This window comes from Falco peregrinus, chromosome 1 (genome assembly GCF_023634155.1).
Source record: "Falco peregrinus isolate bFalPer1 chromosome 1, bFalPer1.pri, whole genome shotgun sequence".
In the NCBI taxonomy this organism is placed as follows: Eukaryota; Metazoa; Chordata; class Aves; order Falconiformes; family Falconidae; genus Falco; species Falco peregrinus.
In genome coordinates, this window is record NC_073721.1 from 19005864 (window position 1) to 19027802 (window position 21939).

Here is a 21939-nt window from a genome sequence, read left to right on the forward strand (position 1 = left end):
GGTCTGGAAGGTCAGGAAGGGTGAATAAGGTGCATTTTGTATTTTGGAAAAATAATACAGTACAAGGTAATACAGGCAGTAGAAACTTTAATCATGTTGCACGTTGGATTCAGCTTTGGGAGGAAGGACCTTTACCCAGGGAACAGTTTTGAGAGCAGGACGTGAGGTCCATGAGCAGCCACCTTGGGTGGGGCAACGTGCAGCCAGACTGCAGCTTTATCAGCCAGGCCTGGGCTGGAAGAAGGCAGCAAAAATGCTGCTGCTAGCTCTGAAAAGCTTAGGGTCCTTCTGCCACTCTTTGGTGCAGGGCTAGCTGTGGGTTCACTTCCCTTTTCTGCAGATCTCCTAAAGCCCTGGGTCAAATGTTCTGCAGACCATGGCTTTTGAAGACCGTCCATGGGATCTACCATGCCTTGTAGACAATTGGAACAACCCTGGTGGCACTGCAGGTGATTGAGGAAATGTGGAAGTTACTGATCCTTAACATGAACACACTCTCCCCGCCAGATGAGCCATTGGATGGTCTCGGGAGCAGAGGCTGTAATGCCCAGCCTGCCTCGATGCTGGCAGAGGTGCCAAACTCTCGGCTGGAAAACTGCGGCTGTGTGCTGCATTGGGCTCAGTTGGAGAGAGCGTGGCCGAGGACCCTCAGCACTGCAGGCAATTCATGGCATCTTACTTTAAACCACCGTTTGCCACTGAACTATAGTAATTGTATCCAGAGACCTCGCCATTTCATTGTCTAAACAAAGTCTAGGATTCAGACAAAGAAAAGTATTATTCTGTTATTCTCATCCGGTTTCATAAAAGGAACCTGTTCTGACATATTGGCTCAGTTCAGAGTGAAAACAACAGGGAAATGGATGCCCCTTTTAATCAGCTTCGCATCCATCCAGTCGTGCCCAGGAATGTTATTTGCAGAAATCACGGCACAAATCACAAGGTAAGGTGTTAGGGAAGAAAACTATTAATTTAGTTTAATACACAAACAAGGAAGATGCGTAAGCAACGGGAACGTGTTTGGGTGCGAGCGATGCCCATGAGACATGGAGCCCGTGCGGCAGACTAACTCCTAGCACTGACACGGTATGCAAGGCAACTTCCAGCCTGCGTGCCACTGGTGGGTGTCAGGGATATTTGCAAATTTGTCTGAAAATTGAAGTTCTTGATATTTTAGAAGATGGATGCTCTAGGACATTGTATTATGTCTTACTGTCAGAAACCCAAGAGGCGATGTGCTGTCCTGTCACCAGCAGGGACCTGGGCTGCATTATTTGTTTCCAGGAAGCAGAGTTTAGTGCTGCATGGAAAACCAATGGCACTTTTAAGAACAGAATTGTCCAGGAATATTTTTTAGGCTTTACAAAAGAGGTTTTGGTAGCAACTACTGGTGTATTGTATGTAGCCAACAAAACCACGTGCGGCTGACGACTTATACAGTTTTGCATATGCAGCTCCGAGGTTTTCCACAGTCTCTTTACTAGGTAATTTAAGTATAAATGCTGCTGCACGTCATCTTCTCTGATACCAGACGCCGATTTTCAAGGCCATCTGTCTGTGCTCAAGGCCGGGATGCAACAACCAACTCTCTGATAGCTGGCTGCCACTTTGAATGAGACTTTCTCCCCCCGAGGAAAATAGCACTTTGTGGGCCAGGAGCGCAGCACTGCCAGCTTGGAAGGGGTTATTTAATCTGGTAGGCATGAATGGCGTTTGCAGTCCATGAGGGCCGTGCAGACCCAACAGTGACCCGCTGTGCCGGGCACATGTCCCTTTAGGCAGGCAGGCGGCCAGGGCAGCGCCCACATCAGCTGTTGCGCTTTATCTGCGGGACGGGACCCCCTTGGCACGGGCGGCTTTGCGGGTGTCACAAGGGACGGTAAACGCTGCGGTGTCGCTCGGTTTGCTGCCGTAGAGCGTGGGGGTGCCGCTCTGCCGTGCTCCCGGACGCCCCGCCAAACACCCAGGCAGCAGCTTCGTGGACTGCTGTGCGCGCTGTTTGAAACGGCGGTGAGGGGCTGCGGGGCTGCGGCGGCTCTGGGAGGAGCTGGGGGGGTGGGGTGGGGGGGTGTCCCGATGGCTCCAGCGGCGGGGACAGCCCCGACCGGGCCGCCCCCCGACCGCGGGGCATTTGCAAAGGCAATTAATTAAAAAAAAAACCAGAACAAAACAAATCCGGGAGCGTGTCGGAGCTTTGCATCTCGCTCCCGACGTGTGTGCTGCCCACCTCCCGCCCCATGCCGTGCCGTCCGCTTCTCCCCGTGCGGTGTGCCCCCCCGCCCGCCGGGTCCCGGAAGCGGCGGCGGCCCCGGACCCGCCCGGCGGCGCGGCCGGTCCCTCCCGCGGGCACGGGCCGCCGGGAAGGGGCGGGCCGGGCCGGGCCGGCGGCGGCAGGTGCTGCGGGGCGGGAGGATGGCGGCGGGGGACGCGGAGCAAGTGCGGTACTGCGGGCGGCTCTCCTACCTCTGCCTCAAGCTCACCCTCATCACCTACTCCACCACCTTCTGGGTGAGGGCGGCGGCTGCCCGCGGTGCGGCGGGGGGCGGGCAGCCTGCGGCGGGCCGGGGGGTGCGGGGGGCGCCGGCGCCGGTCGGTGGGGCGGGGTCCCCGTGCGGGGGTCCGGCGGGGAGCGCCGCGTCCCCCCCGCGCCAGGCACGGGGGTTTTTCAGTTGCGAACACTTGCGCTGCGAGCCGGCGGCTGGCACACCTGTGCCGGTGGGTGCAGCTCCCTTGCCTTCCCGAGGGACCGATAAACTGGTTTTAGCAGATGGGGGACTTGCAGGGGTTGGGAGTTTGGCGGATAAAATTCATTATGTATGCCTGTACGAAAATGCGCCTTATCCCCCTCGGGGTGCTTGGCAAGGAGAGCCTTTGCCCGGCAAAGCCAGCCGCCGGCGTGCGGGGCAGTTCCTGCTCCGAGCCCGCGGGGCGATGCGCGGAGCTTTGGAACCCGCTGGAACCTGGTGCTGCCCCTGCGAGCCCTGGGCTCCCGGACGGGGACTCCGGGCCGCTGCCGCGGGCTCCTCAAACGCGACAAGTTCGCCCTGACCCGGCACCCTCGGGCTGGAAGGAGCCTTGGGGCTCCTGGGAAGGACCACCACTTTAAAGCTGCTTTTTTTCAGGCTCCGGGATACTGGGGTGATGCTGCGTGGCTGCACTGGCCCCAGGCTGTACCGACGCACGGGATGCTCGGGCAGGATTTCCTTCTGGCCCTCTCAGTTTAAATGCCACAGAAGCGCTTGCTTTGCTGCCTTGGCAGACACAGTGTTTCCAGGTGGGAGCGTGAAGCTTTTGACGTGTGAAAAGAGGTTTAGAGCCACCAGCTTCGATAGTAGGTGCCTGATTAAAGCTGTGGTTTAGGAATGAACAAAAACTGAAATGCAAAATGTTTGGATGTAATTCAGGCATGTGGGGATCCTGGCTACCTTGTTGTCTTTCCTAGACAAACCTACTGAGGAAAACCCTTGGGTTTCGACCCCAAAGTTCCCTGCATTATGCCACAGCTGCTATTCTGCAGGTACCGTTTTCAGAAAAGGGAAACCTGTTGCATTATTTTTCAAACTCTTTTGCAACAGGTCCTTCATGAAGGGCCGTGCACATTGGCTACTCCGTGTTTTCTGTTGGCAGCAAGGGGCCTTACTGGTGGGGTGTAAAAATTAATCCGGTAGCAGAAAAAGAGCCCTTCTGAAATGTGTCTCTGAGCATCTGTGGAGGACAAAGCCTCTTTTAAGCAGCCTGAGGATTTTATTTACTCTTTGTAGCTGCTTGTTCTGCATTTTCAGTGCTCTGCCCTTGTTTATAACCAAGAGCTTCCATTTGTCAGCTCTGCCAGGGAGATGATTTGCTCTGGGGGGGGAGAGAGGGGGGCAGGCATGATGGGGGTTGCGGGCAGGGGATGGCTGGGGCCACTGGCGTTTGCTGGCTGGCCGGCTGGCTGGCGCTGGGCAGCGTGCTCCTGGCATGCAGGCCGAACACACACTGTATTGTGTGAGCCATGGTGCGTGGGTTTCTCTCTCGAAATTTTCTTTTATTCTAGCTTAGGGAAGCAGATCTCATCATCAGCTGTAAATGTCAGTGGTCTGGTTCTTTTTTCAGCTGTGTTACTCTTGCTGACTTTAAAAAAAAAAATTGGTGTAAGTGGGAGTAAAGTTTGGCTTTTGTGTATTGGCTTGCTTAAATTTTGAGTGATTTGTGTTCTTTTGGGGACTTTGATGTACAGGGTGCTGCAGCCATTCGGTTTCCTCCCTGCTGTTCTTCTGCTACATTTGTGAGTGATGAACACTCAGATTCGAGTACCCAGGATTGCCTAGAATCAGCAGGAACTAAATATCAGCCTTATCCAAAGGCAGAAAGGAAATGAAAGCATCGCTGGGAGTGCCAGAGGGGACGTTTGCTACAAGCCCTGTCACTGCTGTATCTTCCTGTGTCACCCGGGGCTTTTTTAAAAACTAGTCATCACTGTAACTTTTTCAGGCAACTGTTTTGCTGGTGAATGAGGCTTTAATGTAATTTTTCTCACTTGGCTGAAACAACGTCCAGCATTTTAAACAGAAGGTGCTGTTATTGAGTGGCCACTGCTTTATTTAAGAATAAGTATTGTAAGTAAAGGGTTAAAACCGCTGCTTATAAATAAATGCTTTTCATTTCTCTTGGGAAAGCAGCTTCTGTGCATGCAAAAGCCCCAGTGAAAGTCCCAGCTATTTGCTGGTGTATACTCGTTTAATGTCAGTTAAGGCCAGTTAATTTTTCCTGCGGACACAGGGTGAATTACCAAACTGGGAGCTGTTGTGAAGGATGCAGGATGTAAACAGTGTGTATTTTGCTGGGCCACCTACGTAAAGCTTGCGTTCCCACCCCTAGTCACAGGAAGGGAGAGCACAGTCCTGGAGAAGAGATGGGGGTAGAATGATTGGCAAGTTAGCACATCTGCTTGGCATAAATAATTGCTGCTATTGGTTTGACCATATTAAAAGTTTAAAATCTTTTTATTAAATGTTTAAAAACCCGGAAGATAATAAAAGTGTAAATCCTGCTTGTAAGGAATGAAGATTTTAATTGCATACTTAGGTAGGCTTTCCCCCCAACCCCGTAATAGTTTTTTATACTTCAAAATCTGTATAAAACTTGGAATGTGTGTGCGTGTGTGCTATATGATTGGTCACTCTGAGTTTTTGGTTTGCTGGCGGATGTTTTTCTCCTGGCGTGGCAGCAGTGCTGCTGAACGCAGCGTGCGGCGTGTGCCCTCTGCGTGCCACCGTTGGCCGAACTGTTAACTTAGGGTTGCCTGAGGGAGCTTTTTTACATGGGTGTTTTGTAGTCCTCTTCTTGGGGGGTGACATAATTGTCATGCCCGGTATCCTGAAGCCTTGCAGAGCAAGCGGCTTGGGGCACTTCTAGAAGAGAGCCGAGGAGTGGTGAGAAGCTCCCCCTGTTTATGCCCCGTTGGTCACAAGGCGGCTTTAATCCTGTCGTTTGTCTGGGGTGGGATATCGGCCACTGGGGGCATTAAAAGCTGTAACGGGTGGGAATTTGTAAGGGGGGAATTTGGGGATTTTTTGGGGGGCCAAGCTCGTATCAGGAAACAAAAGGCAGGACTGAAGTTTCTCGTGCACTTAAAATGCTAGAGGTGGTGTTGGAGGGTATGTGAGCAAACGTGCAGATGGAACGGGGTGAAGTTACGTATGTGTGTAAAGGTTGCTACATGTGTCTATATATCTTAAGCTCTGAAAGCAGGAATGCGCCTTGTATTTCTGCTCACAAGCACCTTTGAATCTTTAAAGCAAACAAACAAACCGAAATCTTACATTGAATGTTTTGATGAGAAAACTATGGCTAAGAAAAAGACATTTCAGTAAAACATTCTAGTCTTAACACACTTCTGACATTCAGATAATCCCCATCAAGGTTTAATACCTGTGTGTTATGTCCAATATTGGTGGGTTGTTTTGTTTTGTTTTTTTAATTTTCTAAACAAGGAAGCTACCAGGCAAGCATTGAGCTTGTTCATGGTGCTTCAGAGTTTGCGGGAGATGCTGCCTTTAAGTTGCTGCTTATAGATCTGCTGCTTTCTGAGCAGCATAAATGCCATCTAGACACAAAGGTATCAGGGTTTTAGGGTTTGGGGGTTTTAAATTTTTTTTAAATCATCATAATAATAGAACTCCTGAATCACATATACATGTACAGTCACCAGTTTTATAATCTGCAATTGTTTTGTATAGTTCTGAGATTCCTTCCTCGATTGTTATAGCTGTATTTAAAAATGTCAACCTGATTTGTTGGTGTTGTCATCTGCTTGAAACAAAATTTATAAATTATTGCCCAAATTATTGGGTTTTTTTTAAGAATAAAGCTAACACTGCAGATTGACTATTCAGTAATAAAAAACCCCTAATTACCATTTTACAGTGGAAGCATGTAAGTGGTAAATTTGCATACCTGTTATTTGCCCACCATGTTTTCTCTTCTGTTACCTTACAGCACAGTTTCTGAATTGTTCGGAGGGGAAGCTACTCTGAATTTGGTCACGTGAAAATTTAAGTTACATTTAATATAGCTTCAGTACATTTATTTTTATGGGTGAACCCTTCTGAGTTTTTTCTTTTCTAAATGATAACTTGGTGGCATTCCCCACATACTGTCCTTTGGGATTGTTATTCATTCTTGTAGAAAACCAAGACTTTTCAGCAAGTTATTTATTTTAAGATATCCCATAATTAAAACAATATTTCAGCTGTTGGGCTCACTGTCTTGCAAGTAAGTATGTTTTATATTTATCTAGACCTTTCACTGTTGTATACCACATGATATCCAAAAGCCTTGTGTGATTGAGAAGCATGTTATCCTCGCCGCTGGTGTGCAGGGAGCAGATCCAGGGTTCCTGCAGAAATGTTGGGTCAGAAAAGGGCAACATTGTTTATCAGATTGCCAAAATGAGCGATTTGAACCTGGCCTCTTCCCTTGGGATGTGCCTGGCTGTTGGAGTTGCAATAAAGTTTTCCCACTGCAATTTTCATGATTAAGTATTGTGGGCTATTTTTTTTTTTTTTACTTCAGTATAATTCAAAGTGACTTGCAGAACACCATAGGTTTAATACCAAATTATTTTGACTTAACTGTGATTATTTTGATTGAAATATCTTTACCTTGTTAAATTAAATGCATCACATCTTGTTTCACTTGTCAGCTTTATCTGGTAGTTGCTTAAGAAAGTGCTGTAATTTCCAGCTTGCTTTTCTTTTTCTCCTTTTTTAATCCAGTGCATTTCCCCTGATGGCAGGAGTGGAGGTATAGGAAACACCTGGCCTTATTTATGGAGCCTAAATACAATAGCAGCTGATACTAAGGGATATGTACTAAGATCTTGATTGCCAACTGGCTTAGAAATTGTGTTATGTTAGAGGCGTATATATATTCACAAGCACACACAGAGGGAAGGACAGACAGACATGCAAAGGAGGAGCATTAATGCCGTGGCATTTGCTAGTATATGTAATGTCTGTGGTCTCAGATGAGAAATAAGTTACACTTCAACCAGTGATGTATGGTTCAATTTGTTTAACTTCCAGAATGTTAAAAAGTTAATAAATACATTTTTAAAATGAACAAATCTCAGCGGTGTTGGTTTTTTTCCTAACTCAGCTTTTTTCTGCTTTAATCTTTGAGGGTCTTCTGTTTTGGTTTCATTTTTTTAATTCAAACTTCTGATTTGAGTGTTTTGATTGTTTATAATTAATTCTGAAGTGAGTGGTCACAGGTTCATGTGTACTCACTCATAAAATGTCATCTCTGTGTTTACCGGGAGAAAGAATAACATCTGTACTCTTCTCTTTTTCTGTTTCAGGTGATTGGAGCCCTTGTCCTTGCTGTTGGGATTTATGCAGAAGTTGAAAGACAGAAATACAAAACTCTAGAAAGTGCCTTTCTAGCCCCAGCAATTATTTTAATACTTTTGGGCATTATAATGTTCCTGGTATCTTTTGTGGGTGTACTGGCTTCCTTAAGAGACAATTTAAGCCTTCTGCAAGCAGTAAGTGTTGGGGTTTTTATTCTTAATTTTTAAGACTCATTGCTTTTGCTTTTCAGCTTCACCTGAATTTAAACCCGTAACTCTATCTGCATTTAAATTGTTTTTAACAAAGTCACTCTTTTAATTTTAATTAAATCTGAAACTGCTTTATGGTAGTGGTCCCCTAACCATGGTCTGTGGATGTCCCTCCGTCGGGGAGCAGCAATATTTCATCTTGCCGGTGACAGGACAGGCGAGGGTCAGAGCCCAGTGCCAGGAAAACCAGCTTTCCAATAGTTGAGGGCTTTATGGAAAACAACCAGGAATGTGAATTACTATCAGCTGGCGTGTACTTTGTGCAAACTCAGCTGTGGGTGTACTATTTGACGCTAGCCTTTCCTCTGGGCTGGCCATACCCCAGCACGTGCCCTGCTCAGAGCTGCGTGGGAGAAGAGGAGAGTGCTGCCCCGTGGCCAGGGAGAGGCAGCTGCTGGCTCCAGCATTGCCCTGTTGGAATGGGGGGGTCCTAAAGCCATGAACCTGCCTGCTGGGATGTTAAGTGCAGAGATGAGTTGCGGTCTCTGGTGGTTTGCCAAACACTTCTCGTTTTGACTGGGAGGAAGCTGCTAGAGAAAGAAACCCCAGGTCAGGCTGACATCCGTCAGGCTGGTGGTAGCTGGGGTCACTCTGCCTTCGTCTGGGGAGTGGAACAGTGAGGGGAGATGGAGGAACGTGGGCTACAGGGTTTGCTGTGGAGCACCACAGAGCTTTGAGAGAAGGGCCCTAAAGGAGAAATGAAAGGAACAAAGTTTTTCTCTCCAGTGCCTCTCAAGGGGTGAATTTTAGGGAGATTCCTGTGTAACGCTGTGGTTGCAGATGGAAGTTGCACATATGACTAATTAAAAATAAAGCACCAAAGTGTGGGTTTCACCTTCAAGCCAGCTGGGTTTAAAGAAATGCTAAATACGTGGTATGTCATGTAGGATAAAGCAAGAGGTAACTGTGGGGTTTGAAATTACGCTGGAATTTTACTGGGAGTTTGTCCTTAGGTGGTGGTGGCTTCTTTCACTCTGAGCACGGTGGTGTCTCCTCATCTGATGCCGAGGACGTTTTCTGTTCCTGTTGTGGTAGCAAACCTGGTAGGGTATTTAAACGAAGAAAGTCCCTGACGTCTGCTTCTCAGGCTGATTCTGGATTTAGCAGGAGAAAAGGCATCTGCCTGGTGAATTACTGACGCTGATACTGGGTATGGAGAGCACGGGAGTTTAAACCAGCTTTCAGGGTGGAGCATTAGGGATTATTTTCAGATGAGGGATCATAAAACGTTGCTCCCGATGAAGTTTATTGTTAAGAAGCAGACCTAAATTCACATAAAACCCATCTTTTGTGCCTGAAGAATCTTTTCGGTTGGGAAAACATTTCAAGTACAGGCACATCACAGCTATCTTGGGTGTTGCTATGGATTTCTTCATATTATTCATATTCAGCATGCACTTGGACTAGTCACAGATGCATACGTTGTGGTTGTGTGTGAGCACATTTGTGAGTATGTGTATATATACACACAGGAATAAGTAAATAGAGAGCTAGCAGATGTCAGTTTTTTACCGCTGAGCATGGTAAGTCCTGTTAGTGCCCATCTTGGAGCCTCTGTGCTGAGCTGGCTTGGTCATGCAGGACGGCTCAGTTCCCTCTTCTGAAGCAACACACTAAAAGGTACCGAGCCCAGAATTTTGCTTTGATTTAACACTGGCAATTTAGTAGAAGATGGTTTGGCTGATCTTAAAGCACTGCTTTACCCAAGAAATGAAAGCTAACAGGTAAGTGGTGTGTTTGTAGGAAGCATACAAACACAGAGCAGTGTGGTTTGTAGCAGTCCATTAATATGCTTCTCTGGGATGCTCTTATGGAGAGAAGCATTTGGTCATGATAAATGCTCTATCACTTTTGAGTCCATTCGAAGCAGAAGGATGATGTGTTTGCCAATTGGGCAAAGCCTACAATGGCTCAAGTGAGGAAAAAAGGCTTTCTTGTGACATGAACCGTTTTGTCAGAACAAAACCATAATTTTATATCTTTCTTTAAAATGACATCTCACGTGCAGAAAGCCAAGTATGTTGGCAATTGAATGTTACAGACTTAAGGACACTAATTGAAAGAGTGTTTGGGGTTTGTTCTGTTTAAGGACTCACTTGCAATTGTTTTTCTTGCAGTTCATGTACATTCTTGGCATCTGTTTGCTGATCGAGCTGACTGGTGGCGTGGTGGCCCTGATCTTCAGAAACCAGGTGAGCTGCTTGTGTTGAGGTTTTGATCACCAAGGATGTTACTCACAATCCATGCCGTTACAGCTGTGCTACTGAGCAAATAAAGGTGTTAAAAATTGTCACCTGAGCACTGATTGATGGAGGTCTGAAGTCAGGTCCAGACTTTTCAGGGCCTTTCAGATTTGGGGATGGGTGGGATTGGATGCCCCTTCTGGAGATTAATTCCAGATTAGACAATCTGAAGAAAATCTGGTAAGAAAGAACGTGCAATACAGGCAAAACAAGTTTCCAGCTATTCATGTATTACAAAGTGCTTTATTCTGATTTGCCATCTGGGTCTCAGACTGCTGATTTGGAAAGTTTCCAGCTGGATTTGGAGACTTTGTTGTTTTTTAGTGGCCAAAATGTTTCACCATACCTGAAGGACAGCTCTTCCCTGCCCACATTCATATGCAGCAGAAGGAATTTCTGTAGCAGACCCCATCATTTACAAGCATGCCATATATGAAAAACTTAATTTTTCTAAAAAAAAGCAGCAGACTTTTTTTTTTCCTGTTAGAAATGCTTTAAAAGATAAATATATTTACTATGGCAAGTACTAGATTTCCATTCTTTGATTTTTTTTCTAATCTAGCAGAGTATGAGTGTTAAAAGGAGGTGCTGAATAATGCGACCTCTTCCTTCCCCACCCCAATCCTACTGATCTCATTTCCACAAAAAGAAGTCATACATACTGTGTTACATAAGTTATTAAAAAAAAAAAGCAGCTTGAAAAAAGATTTTTTTTAAAAAATAACAACACATTGTTTTGAAGTTGTATTATGTTCTCCATAGCTGGTGTTTTCTTCTTACTCTGTGCTGGACTGAAATCATGAACTTGACTTGTGAGAGCAGTGGATGAGTATCTTAATTTCTAGAAGCCTTCATTAGCTGTTGCTATAGGTGTTTCCTTGGCCCTGCACAAGGATTTATTATGAATTGTGGCGGGAGCACTTATCCAAAGGGAGCAGCTCAGCCTGCCCGGTGTAGGAGCGTGGGCATCATGGGATGCAGAGAATGTGACTGGCAGAAGATTAAGTAAATGCCAAAGATGGTATTTGCTGAGAGGGAGAGGAAGAATTGCCGTTGACTTTCAGACAAAGAAAAAGTATTGTTGGGTTTTTTGTGCAGTAAGTGGTTTCCCAACACAGGTATTGCTGTCCGAGCGGGACAGCTGTGCTCAGGGATGGGTTTCTTGGCTTGTTTTAAGAGGTTAATGGAAAAGTTGGGGTTAGTATGGGGAGGAGAAAGAAGTATTTAAAAAAGCTTAGGGTCATAGCCTTTATTTAAAAGCTGATTGTTTTGCATGCCTCATTGCTTTTTCCCATTTCTTTCTCTATTTCCCGCTCAAATCTGTTGAGTCTAAATGAGGCGATCCAGGTAGCACCAGAGCTGGTACTTGCTGCTGTTCATTCTTGGCCAGTTAGGCTGGTCTTGCAAAGTCCCGTGTTACTCCTAGTCATCTACGTGATAGTTGTTTTTGTCCTGCTTTGTTTGTAATACTGAGAAAACGAGGAGATGTATTTCAGGTTTCTTTCTGACCTGTAAGGATTTAACTGTGTTCATTTTAGCAGCTGGATTGAAAGGAAAGGCGTTACGTTCTGTTCTGACTAGTCTCAGTTTTTGCTATACTGTGATTGTGCTGGATGTTAAAAGGATGTTAAAAACTAAATACTCTTTTTTTTTTTTTCTCCCTTTCTTTTCCTTCCTTCATCTTCTGAACTTTAAAAATGTTTTGTTGATTTAATTTCTAATATGACAAGCTGAGGAGATACTGTTTTATAGCCGCCACCGCTCCACTGCCATATTTCTGAAAACAACCACTGTAAAACATAGATACACTTTTTTAAGATAGAATGAATCGCTCTATCTGGCAATTATGGACTCCTTGGAAAATAAAGCGGTGAAAATAAAGTTAATGGAAATTAAATTTCATGGAAGATGTTGAGCAAGGACAGAGTCAGCTCTTGTTGCCCAGAGTGTAGTGCAGACCACAGTGCCAAGACACACCACCCAAACCTGCCGTTCTGTCACCCAAAAAGTGATAGGGATCCCCAGTGCCCAGTGGGAGAGATCCTGCCCAGGGGTAACGGGGCCATCTGTAGGAGATGCTTGGAGAACCTCAGAAGCAGCACCTTGCTGGGGAGGTGGTGCACTGTTAGTGCCTCCCAGCACGAAACCAGCAGCGAGGCTGCTTCCTTAAAAGAGAACGGGTGGTCAGTCCCTGCAGGACTGTGCCATGATTTATCTGGTATTTGTTTTTTTCTTTAAAAAAGCAGCTTTCCTTTTGTGCTCATCGATTACACATGCCACTTTAACCTGCTCTTTTAATTTTGTTTTGGTATGTGTAAACCATGAATCTTGTTTTATTTCTGCCTTCTAGACAATCAACTTTTTGAATGATAATATTAGAAGAGGAATCGAGAATTACTATGATGATTTAGACTTCAAGAACATCATGGATTCTGTTCAAAAGCAGGTTTGTGTTGTTTGTTGGGGTTTTTTTCTGGGACAAATTCAGTGCTGAGATGCAGTAGGACCTTAGTGACAGCTTTGAGTTTTTCCAGTGATGTGATAATCAAGTTCTTATTGATGAAAGGGATGAGATTTCCTGTGTCATCTGTTACAGTGTTGCTGTGGTCAGGGCTCCGCCAGCATCCCAGTTGGCATTTGAAGCCCTCTAAATGACTGCAAGAAGAGGGGGACCAAAGTGCAGCTTTTGCCTTGGTAGATGTGATTTGGATGCTCAAGGCCAGATCCTGCAACCGTGTAGCCTTAAAGGGGCTCCACAGCTGGATTCAGGCAAATTCAGCCTAAATTCCACCCAAGTTCTTGTGCTCAGCATTTCTGCTCGCTGGTCCAAGACATTCAAAAGCATCTTATTAACAGGAGGCACTGGATAAAGAGAAATTAGGTGGCAGTTACACTGTTTGAACCTGGGCTGTTGTATTTTCATTCAAGGGCACATATCCAGCTCTTTAACAAGGTGGTTATTCAAAGGAAATGCCTGGGGAAGCATCTGTACCTGTAACTAAAATTCAGAAATTGTGTTGAGCCCAGCTGAGCATTACTTAATGGCACGTGTAGTTGAGTCACAGCCTTCTTTTTTTCCAAGGCTGGTGTGTTGAAATGTTTATTGGATTATTGAAGAGTTCTGCAGTGCAGTTCAGAGGCTATAGAAGAAGCAGAAAATTTTCAGAAATGTGATGTCATGGCCCATGTGATGTCAGTGACCATGCCAAATAATCATTAAAAAAAAAAACAAACCAAAACTTAGGAAGTGATATGTATATTTTAAGACATCGTTATGGAGATGGCAGCCTGCTTTGAAAAACAAAGTTAGCATGGAAAGTCTGTCAAAAGCCAACCATCCTGAGGAAATTTTGTCATTAGACTTCATAATGCTTTAAAGTTTCCATGCACTGCCCAAAATTATGTACAGTGAATATACATTCTAGTGATTAAATAAACTGCTCCTTTTCCCTTTGTTTAAAGTACAAAGTGAATGTTTGTATTAAGTCAGTGTAAACTTACGGTATTTGTTTGCCAGATTTCAGTTCTACTGAATTACACCCAAAATGTTCTGGTGAGGTTATTTTTATGCCTTATAGCAACACTTTTGTCTTTTAGACTCATTTAGAAATGTAGTCGCAATCCTTAAAAAAACAGAAGGATGTTATAGCTCAAGATGGAATGAATGTAAAAACAGTGCTTAATGATGTCCAGACCTGAACAGACAATTTTTCAACTCAGAAAAGATGGGAGGTGGAACTTAGCACTGAGTACTTTGCTCTGGTACCCTGGGTAATAGCTCGATAAGTGATACAGAAACACCTACCTATATCTTTAATTCTTTTCAGTTGCATCTGTCATATCCATTCTTATGTACCTTGCTGATAAAATGACAGAATTTCTGGGTAGCTCAGTGCTCTTAAAATTGTTTTATTCTTAGGTTTTTTTCTGTTAAGATACGATTTTCTTTTTTTCCTTTGCCTTTTGTGTCGTTTCATCCAGTTTAAGTGCTGTGGTGGGGAAGATTATAAAGACTGGTCACAAAATGTGTACCACAACTGTGGGGCGCCAGGACCGCTGGCCTGCGGGGTGCCCTATACTTGCTGCGTCACGAATAAGGTAAGTCCTGGCATCTCAGCATCGCTGTTCTCTGCTGGGTTGCCAGCCTTTGCTTAAAAAGGTACCTTACTTTGGAAAGTCTGGGGGAAGAAGCGAAGGAAAATGGGTCCCTCCCAAAAATGGGACCTATGGATCCTTGGGTATTGACAGCTTGAAAAGAAGAAAATAATGAATTAGATGGGTTGGCTCCAGTCTGTCTTACTGTCCCGCTATGCAGTCCTAGAAGTGCAGAAGGGATCTTGGGAGCTCCTCTAACCTCATGGCTTGCCTGGACCAGGGCTGCTTAAAATTAAGTTTTGCTGGTATTTTACCCAGGGTTTGCTGCTCCAGCTTTGCCAGGAAGCCTGGGCCCTGATTGATTCCGTGGGTGGGGGTTGGAGTGATATGCTGTGTGAATTAAAACCCAAACAGAACAACCCCGTCATCCAGGAAAATCCAGAAATGTAGGCAAATGCCCTCAGGGTCAGTGCATCCTTGTGGGCGCAGGTCTAGACTGCAGCTGCTGCTCTGCCCTAACCCAACCTCAAAAACTGCCCGCCTTGCCACCCTGTAAAAACTCCCTGCCTGGAAGGACACCCTGCCAGCTGGAGTCTGGACCAGTTTCTCACTCCGTGATGAACTGCTATTAAGTGGTGCTGACAGTGCTAGGGCCAGGCGTTAAGTTCCATGTAAATGTGTTTTGTATACGTTCTAGCAGTATTAATTCATCGCTCTTCATTGAGGGATGGGTGTAACACTGAATTTGATGAAGAACTATACCTCAACCTAAAACCAGAGTGGGCAATTCCTGTCTCACTGGGTTTTGGTCTTTGGTCTGAACATGGGACAGAGAGCATGAGCCTGTGTGAGAGCAGGCACAGCAGAGCTCAGAATGGATAGCCTACTGGTACCTGTTATGTGCTGCCTTTTCAGTGTCTGCCTTGAGCATGACTGTTAATTAAAAAAAAGGGGGAAATAAATGCAGTAATTGTGTCAGGAATCCTGCTAGGTGTTGCTGAGAAGCGTGTTTATTACGTATGTTTACACATTTTCTGTGTATGAGAGTCTTTTTAAATCTGTGCTGAGCTTTGATTTATTCTCAGAAACCAAAGCTAAACAGTTATTCTTTAAGTCTTAGGTATTTGAGAATAAGAAAGTTGTGTATATGAAAATAGTATCTGCTGATCCACATCTGCACGGAGCAGAAGAGCTCAGGATTTTTGCTTTCAGATTATGGTAAAGGAAGATAGAACTGACTAGTAAAGAGCTATCTGGCTTTTTAGTCGCCATTCAAACTACTGCTTATTTTTCTGTAGCACTCGTTTCTCTGTTGAAGTCTTATTTTAAAAGGTTAGTTCATGTGTGTGGAAATACAGCAGTACCGTGAGGGCGAAGCGCTGCAATAACCAGTGACCAGTAACACCAGGTGCCTTTCCAGCTACGGCACAAATAATCAAACACGTTGAGGATTTCAGATGCAACCTGTTAGGCAGGAAAGTGCTAAAATAAAAACTTCTGCAAGGAAAATAGGGTGTGTATTCTCTGTACGCTTAGTTGGCAGCTGGGGAGGGTGGGATGAGGCTACTTGCAGCCTGAAGGTAGCTTGTGAAGTGTTAAACGCAAGGAAGTTAATCGAAAGGCTGGGAGAAGCCCCAAAATAACAAGAAAACTTCTTATTTAAGGGTAGGCTGTTCAGCAAGGTGCTGTGGTGTGTTAGGGCTTGTGGCTTTGCTGCACCGGGGTGCCATCGATGGGCCCTGGGAAGCCCAAGTGGTGTGGGCACGTACTTGGCAGGACGATGCAAACACCGTGGCTATATGGCCAGCTGCCTTGGGGAAAAAAAAAAACACCCAAAACAAAACCAACTGGAAGATGGATAAATCTTGTATGTTTGACAAATGCTTCCAAATACAGGCTGGTTTCTGTCCTGGAAAACGACAGATATGGTTTGTGATTACTCATTCGCTTTGTAGTCATGGAAAACTCCCGCTAATGTCAGAGGTTGGATTCTGATCCTTTGAAAAAGCCTTGTGCTAACACGAGCCAGGCTCGTACTGGGGGGGCTTTGGAGGGACTATTTTTAAATCAAAGTATTTATTAAAGACTTACACTACTATAGTAGATAAAAATTGGTCCCCAAATGTCTATAATCCTCTGTTTCTAATACATTTATCTCAGTCGTGTACATTTCCTGGTGCCACGATGTTGTTAGCAAATACTGTGTTTAAAATTAAATGATGTGAATGTTCCCTGCGGTTGCATATTTTGGGAATGGCCGCACGTTTGTTGGTTAGGCTCAAGCGTTCTGTAAATGTGAAGTCACTGACAGCAGACACAGCAACACGCTGATGCCTGGTCTTGCAAACTTTGACTTCCAAGTGATTACCTCTGGCTGACAGATGGGTACCCCTCACCTTTTCCCAACAGCCCTATGAAGTAGTCGGAGCTTTTATTTTTTTAGGAATGCACTGAACCTTGTTTGTCAGCAAGTTGCATGGTTGAGGAGAGAGCCCGTTTTTTGAGGGCTTTAAAAAACTTGACCCTGGATGGCATTTCTGGTGTTTTGTAACATCCATCTTCCATCTTTTTGCAAATATCCCTCTTCCTTCTTGGGGAGGTGGCCTGGGAACCCCAGGCTACTGCTCAGAGGCCACCAGCATTTAGAAATTGCATTTCTACATCTTGTTTTAATTTTGAGGGAAGGTATATCAAGACAGTAGAGTTAGTTCTGCATTGTTTTCCTCATTTGTGTATTCTCATTTTTGTCCTTCTCTTTGGCTTCGTTCATTGCTTCCTTTGGTGCCACTGGGCTTTACATTGGCTGATGTGTAAGTGAAGGGCAGTATTTTCAGGTTAGCTTTGCCAGGCCAGGTAGAGCTTTGGGACCCCCATAAAATATTAAATGGCTACAGAAAATGTGTTAGTAATCTGTGATAAATGCAAGCACTCAGCCTTTTTTTAAATATATGAATTTTATATAATGATATATAAAAATACATTGTAATAAATTTGGTCATATAAATTGTTCACGTAAGCATTCATAGTATAGGATGGCTTTTGGGGTTTAGATATTTCTGAGCTTAAATTTGTCATCGTGATGGCATGATGGCCATGTTAAACCCTGGTTTTCTTAATGAGATGTGTTAAGTTATTAAGGCCTTAAAATGAAACCCAGCTGTTTGGAAACAGCTGTGGCGTACAGCTCTGCCGTAGCTAGCTGTGGTTTCTAATGCCATACTGTTTTTTCCGGATAGATACGGTTCAAATGCCTTGTGTTGTGACACAGTGGCAGTACTGATTTCTCTAAAGTCACGTAGATGACTTTATATATATATCTGGCCCTGAAGCTGCTGGAAGAAACTGGTGTTGGACTGGGACGGAACCCTCTTGTTGCTCTTACATAAGCTGGGTGAACACAAGAAGAGTAACGATAATTTTTTGGTGACTTCTGTTTTCTGCTGCAGTTTATATTTGTTGTTTTCTTTTCAGACAGACCTTATCAACACTATGTGCGGATACAAAACCATTGACAAAGAGGTAATGTAACCAGTGTCTGCCCCATCGTGGCAAAAGGTGGTGTTTCTCTGGGTTTTTTTTTGTCAGTTATAAAATTGTCTTCTGCATGCTTAAATCTACCAGACAGCTAAATTGGCAGTTTAGATGATTTTATCTGAAATAACTTTCACATATTAAAAAAGCTAATCTTGTTTGACTGTGTTATCTTCTCTTCTTTGTATCTTCCACAATTCCTTGTTTGACCTGCATGAAGCACATCTTCCCAAAGCTCATCCCGCTCAGGCTAATTACACTACTAATGCAAAGAAAGCTGCTTTCATACTTTTAAGTAGTGACTTGAGTTGGGGAAAGATTTTAATACTTAAAAGCCAGAGTTTCTCACTGAGTAACATCAGTTTTGGTAAAGCAAACGTAGCTGTTCCGAAGAATTTTATATCCCAGTAGTGGGTGGGGTTTTTTTTAAGCCTGTAATAGTTATTCCTGGAGGAGGAGTGGGACTTCCCAGGTTGTGTTGGCAGCCCTCTCCTCCCTCAAGAAGCAGGATGGGGCCACCTCCTTCTTCAGTCGTCCTTCTTGGGGATAGCCCCAGTGACTCCAGAGTAGAGGCTGTCGGCTCAAGGCACTAATAGCAGAGTGATTAAGAAGGGAAATCAGTAACTGGATCTGCCGGGAGTTCGCCACTCCCAGCTTTGGAGTGTTGGTGCAGGGTTGGTCTGAAAAAAACCCTCTCCCCAGCTCATTTGAGGCACTTGGTGCACAATGCCAGCTTCAGTTGTTGGTTTTTGGGATTACTGGTTACCTTTACATATGACCTGTCTTAATTTAGTTTCATTGATTTATGGCTTAATCACCTAAATGCTCCAGCCTGGCTCTAACACCCAAAGCACTTAAACACATGCTTAACTTTACCCCATTCATCTGCTTAGGGCTCTTTGCAGCCTCAAGTGCGTTCTATATTATCGATTGGGGTCACGGTGCAGCGCAGCTTGCAGGACTGAATCTGAAATCCTCTTGTTCCTGCCCTTTTTAGAGTCTATTGCAAAGCACTTGGTCCGCAATTTTTCCCACTGCTGTACTTTCAACTTGGAAGCAGAGAGAAAAGCTAAAGAGAGACTTACCTACTTTCCAAGTGGTCTAAAGTGAGAGTTGGATGCATTTCTTTTAGAAAAGTAGTTGGGGGGGGGGGGGGGGGAAAGGGTTAACAAAAAATAAAAGAACTGGTTCAGGTGTGGAACAACTTAAAAACAGATGGAAGAATTAGTGATGAGTTCACTGTTAAATTCAGTAGGTTTAAAGAGATGGGAAGGAGGACGACCAAATTTGCCTCCCTGAATATGGAGTTATCATGTGTTGCTGTATCATACAACAGTGCGACTGTCTGTTTGAACATTTGCTCTGTTATTTTGCAGCGCTTGAGTGTTCAGCATGTTATATATGTCCGGGGATGCACGAACGCAGTGCTGATTTGGTTTTTGGACAACTACAGCATCATGGCCGGTGTGCTGCTTGGCATATTGCTACCCCAGGTGAGGAGGGGCCAGTGCATTATCCATTAAAGCAAGTATCTGATTTGTTGCTACACCACACGAAGTCCCATTCAACTGCATTTCATTATGAATCTGAGGTGGCGTTCCAGTAATTTAGTAGCATTACTGTGATATATTACAGGATTTGGTGGGTGAATTTGGTTTTGCTTGGTATTTTTGACTCCTTCCCTCCCCTTAGCTGTGTCCACTGAGACTTTCTAATACTCCAAGGGATGGCAATTCTTCTGCTATATTGGTTCTTCACAAAAATGACCCATTTATACCCCTGTATGCAAAGAAGAATAGCAATGTGAGTTTCTGTCTGTATATGTACCACATACCTGCCCATATATCCAATGTATGTATACATGGTTTGTAAAAACTGCTTCGAGAAGCGTTCAATAAGTGCTGTTTGATCTCTGACTAGAGATGCCACTTCCTTTTGCAGTTCCTGGGAGTGTTGTTATCCTTGCTTTACATAACCCGGGTGGAAGATATCATCACCGAGCACAAGCTGAGCGAAAGGCTGTTTGAAGAAGCGGGGCAGAGATCTGCCCCCGAGTTTGCAGAGACTGGCTGCTGTATGTGTTACCCAGGGTGACTTTGGAAACCTCAAATATGGTTATAAAAAGGCAAATCCACCTGTTCTGGTTTGTGCTGGTTGTTCCAGACTGCAGGTGTAATGAACCGGCCAGCAGACCAGTGGTGGCTCGGCAGCGTGCCGATACCTCTGTAGCCTCGTCGCTCTTGGTGTGTCTGCAACCCAAGGCACACCAGAAGGGCTCCGTGCTGCTGACGATGCTGCTGCGGTATCCCGACGCTGCCAGGGGTGGGCTTGTGGGTCATCAAATCTATTTTGAATGATTGCCAAGTGATGCGCAGACGGGAAAACTCTTCTGGGAGGATTTGAAAATAGATTTCTAGGAAGAGCCTTTGTGTCTTGGGATGTTGTGTTTAAATGTTTGCCCTTTCCAACTTTATTTTCTTACTCCTTCCAAAAAACATTTCTTACTGATCTACATGCTGAATATTAAACATGTGTTTAATAAATTTTTAAAGCTAATCTTGATGAATTTACTGACAATAATGGATGTGATGCTGAATACTTTCATTGCCCAGTCTTTTGTGCCTTTTAATAATGGGACAAATGCCAATGTTGAATCAGTCAGGTAATGCTTGATGTATTTTTAATGCAATTTATTACTGTCTGGCTTTTGTATAAACTTATGGCATGTTTGAGTCTTGTATGTACTGTATTTTTCCTCTAGTAAATTAACTAGATGACTTACGATTTTTTTTTTTGAGTCCTGTATGTTGAGATGTTGCTAAATTTTTTATTCTTGTCAAAATAAAAAAAACAATGTTTGTTTTTTTTAGAAAGCACGAAGTTTGTTTAAAATGCTTTTTATTTCCTTACCTAAGGTAAACCTGTCCCTCAAACGCTGAATCAAAAGGTAGAACTAGCTTGAGCTGTGATCTGGCTTGGGTGCTGACCCGTCTAGGGTTTTGGACAGGGTCGCTGAAGGTCTGTGCCTCACTTGCTTCTCTTAGTGAATTAGAGACAAGACTTGGGACGTCGCCGAGAGCTCTGGGGGTTTTGTTCTTGTTGCTTTGTCCCGGAGCATTTTTCTGCAGCCTTTCCAGGAGCACTTTTCTGCAGCCTTTCCAGACCCAGCCGGGCTTGCAGGCAAAATGCAAACCCTAATTATCATGGTGCTTCAAATAAAGAAATTCAGGGTGAGAATAAAGCAGGTTTGGTTTCTATCCTGCCTTTGTGAATCTCTTCTTTTCTGACACTCCACTAAGCCACACAGAGGAATACCTGATATTATTCTGTCCTTGCTGCTTTGCTTTGCCCCCATTTTTTTTTATTTTTTTTTAATTTTTTATTTTTTTTTTTTACTTCTCCTGGGCATGTTTGTTGCTTCCTTCAAAACTCAGTGTTTGTAGGTGAGGAATTTTCATGCATTTCCAGGAGCCATAAAATGACTCATCCAGTTCTTTAGTGTTTCTGACAGCGTCGAGAGAGAGAGAGATCCTGCAGCGCTGTCAAGCCCATCATCTGCAGAGCAAGGTTATTTCCTACACAGCACACTCTAGCGATGGGTCCCACACATGGTTACATATTTAATCGCTCCATATCGATGTCACCTAAATTTTCCTGGTCTCTATCCTGAATAACGTCTTTTGGTAAGTCAAGAAACAAGGTGTGTTTTAAGGGTGGATTTGTGTACAAAGAGAGGGAGGGGACAGCTTTGGAGGACTGAGCTGGTGAAGGATGGGAAGGTTGAAGCCAAAATTGGTTTATTGTGGAGGATGGGCTGGGCAGGGGAGAGCTGAAAGCTGAGGTATCACCACAGACAAAGCTGTGTCCTGGCCTTTATCAAGAAGGGGCTAACACTCAAATTTGAGATGGCAGGAAGGCTGTAATAAATTGTGAAGGAGAGAATGACAAAGGTAATTTTTTTGGTTT

At 44.5% G+C, this 21939-nt stretch overlaps 1 protein-coding gene across 1 annotated transcript; it reads left to right on the plus strand.

Moving 5' to 3' along the window:
- The first annotated feature begins 2261 nt into the window (after window positions 1–2261).
- On the plus strand, window positions 2262–20846 carry TSPAN15 (tetraspanin 15). The gene is made up of 8 exons (XM_055793767.1): window positions 2262–2508; window positions 7844–8029; window positions 10222–10296; window positions 12698–12793; window positions 14329–14445; window positions 17914–17961; window positions 19350–19466; window positions 19915–20846. The coding sequence occupies exons 1-8, from the start codon at window positions 2413–2415 to the stop codon at window positions 20065–20067; spliced, it is 888 nt and encodes a 295-aa protein (XP_055649742.1). The 5' UTR covers window positions 2262–2412; the 3' UTR covers window positions 20068–20846.
- The last annotated feature ends 1093 nt before the right edge of the window (window positions 20847–21939 follow it).

Coding starts and splice junctions, on each gene's coding strand:
- TSPAN15 (XM_055793767.1), top strand. CDS start 2,413: ATGGCGGCGGGGGACGCGGAGCAAGTGCGGTACTGCGGGCGGCTCTCC. Junction 14,446..17,913: donor CTTGCTGCGTCACGAATAAG/GTAAGTCCTGGC, acceptor TTTTCTTTTCAG/ACAGACCTTATCAACACTAT. Junction 17,962..19,349: donor ACAAAACCATTGACAAAGAG/GTAATGTAACCA, acceptor GTTATTTTGCAG/CGCTTGAGTGTTCAGCATGT.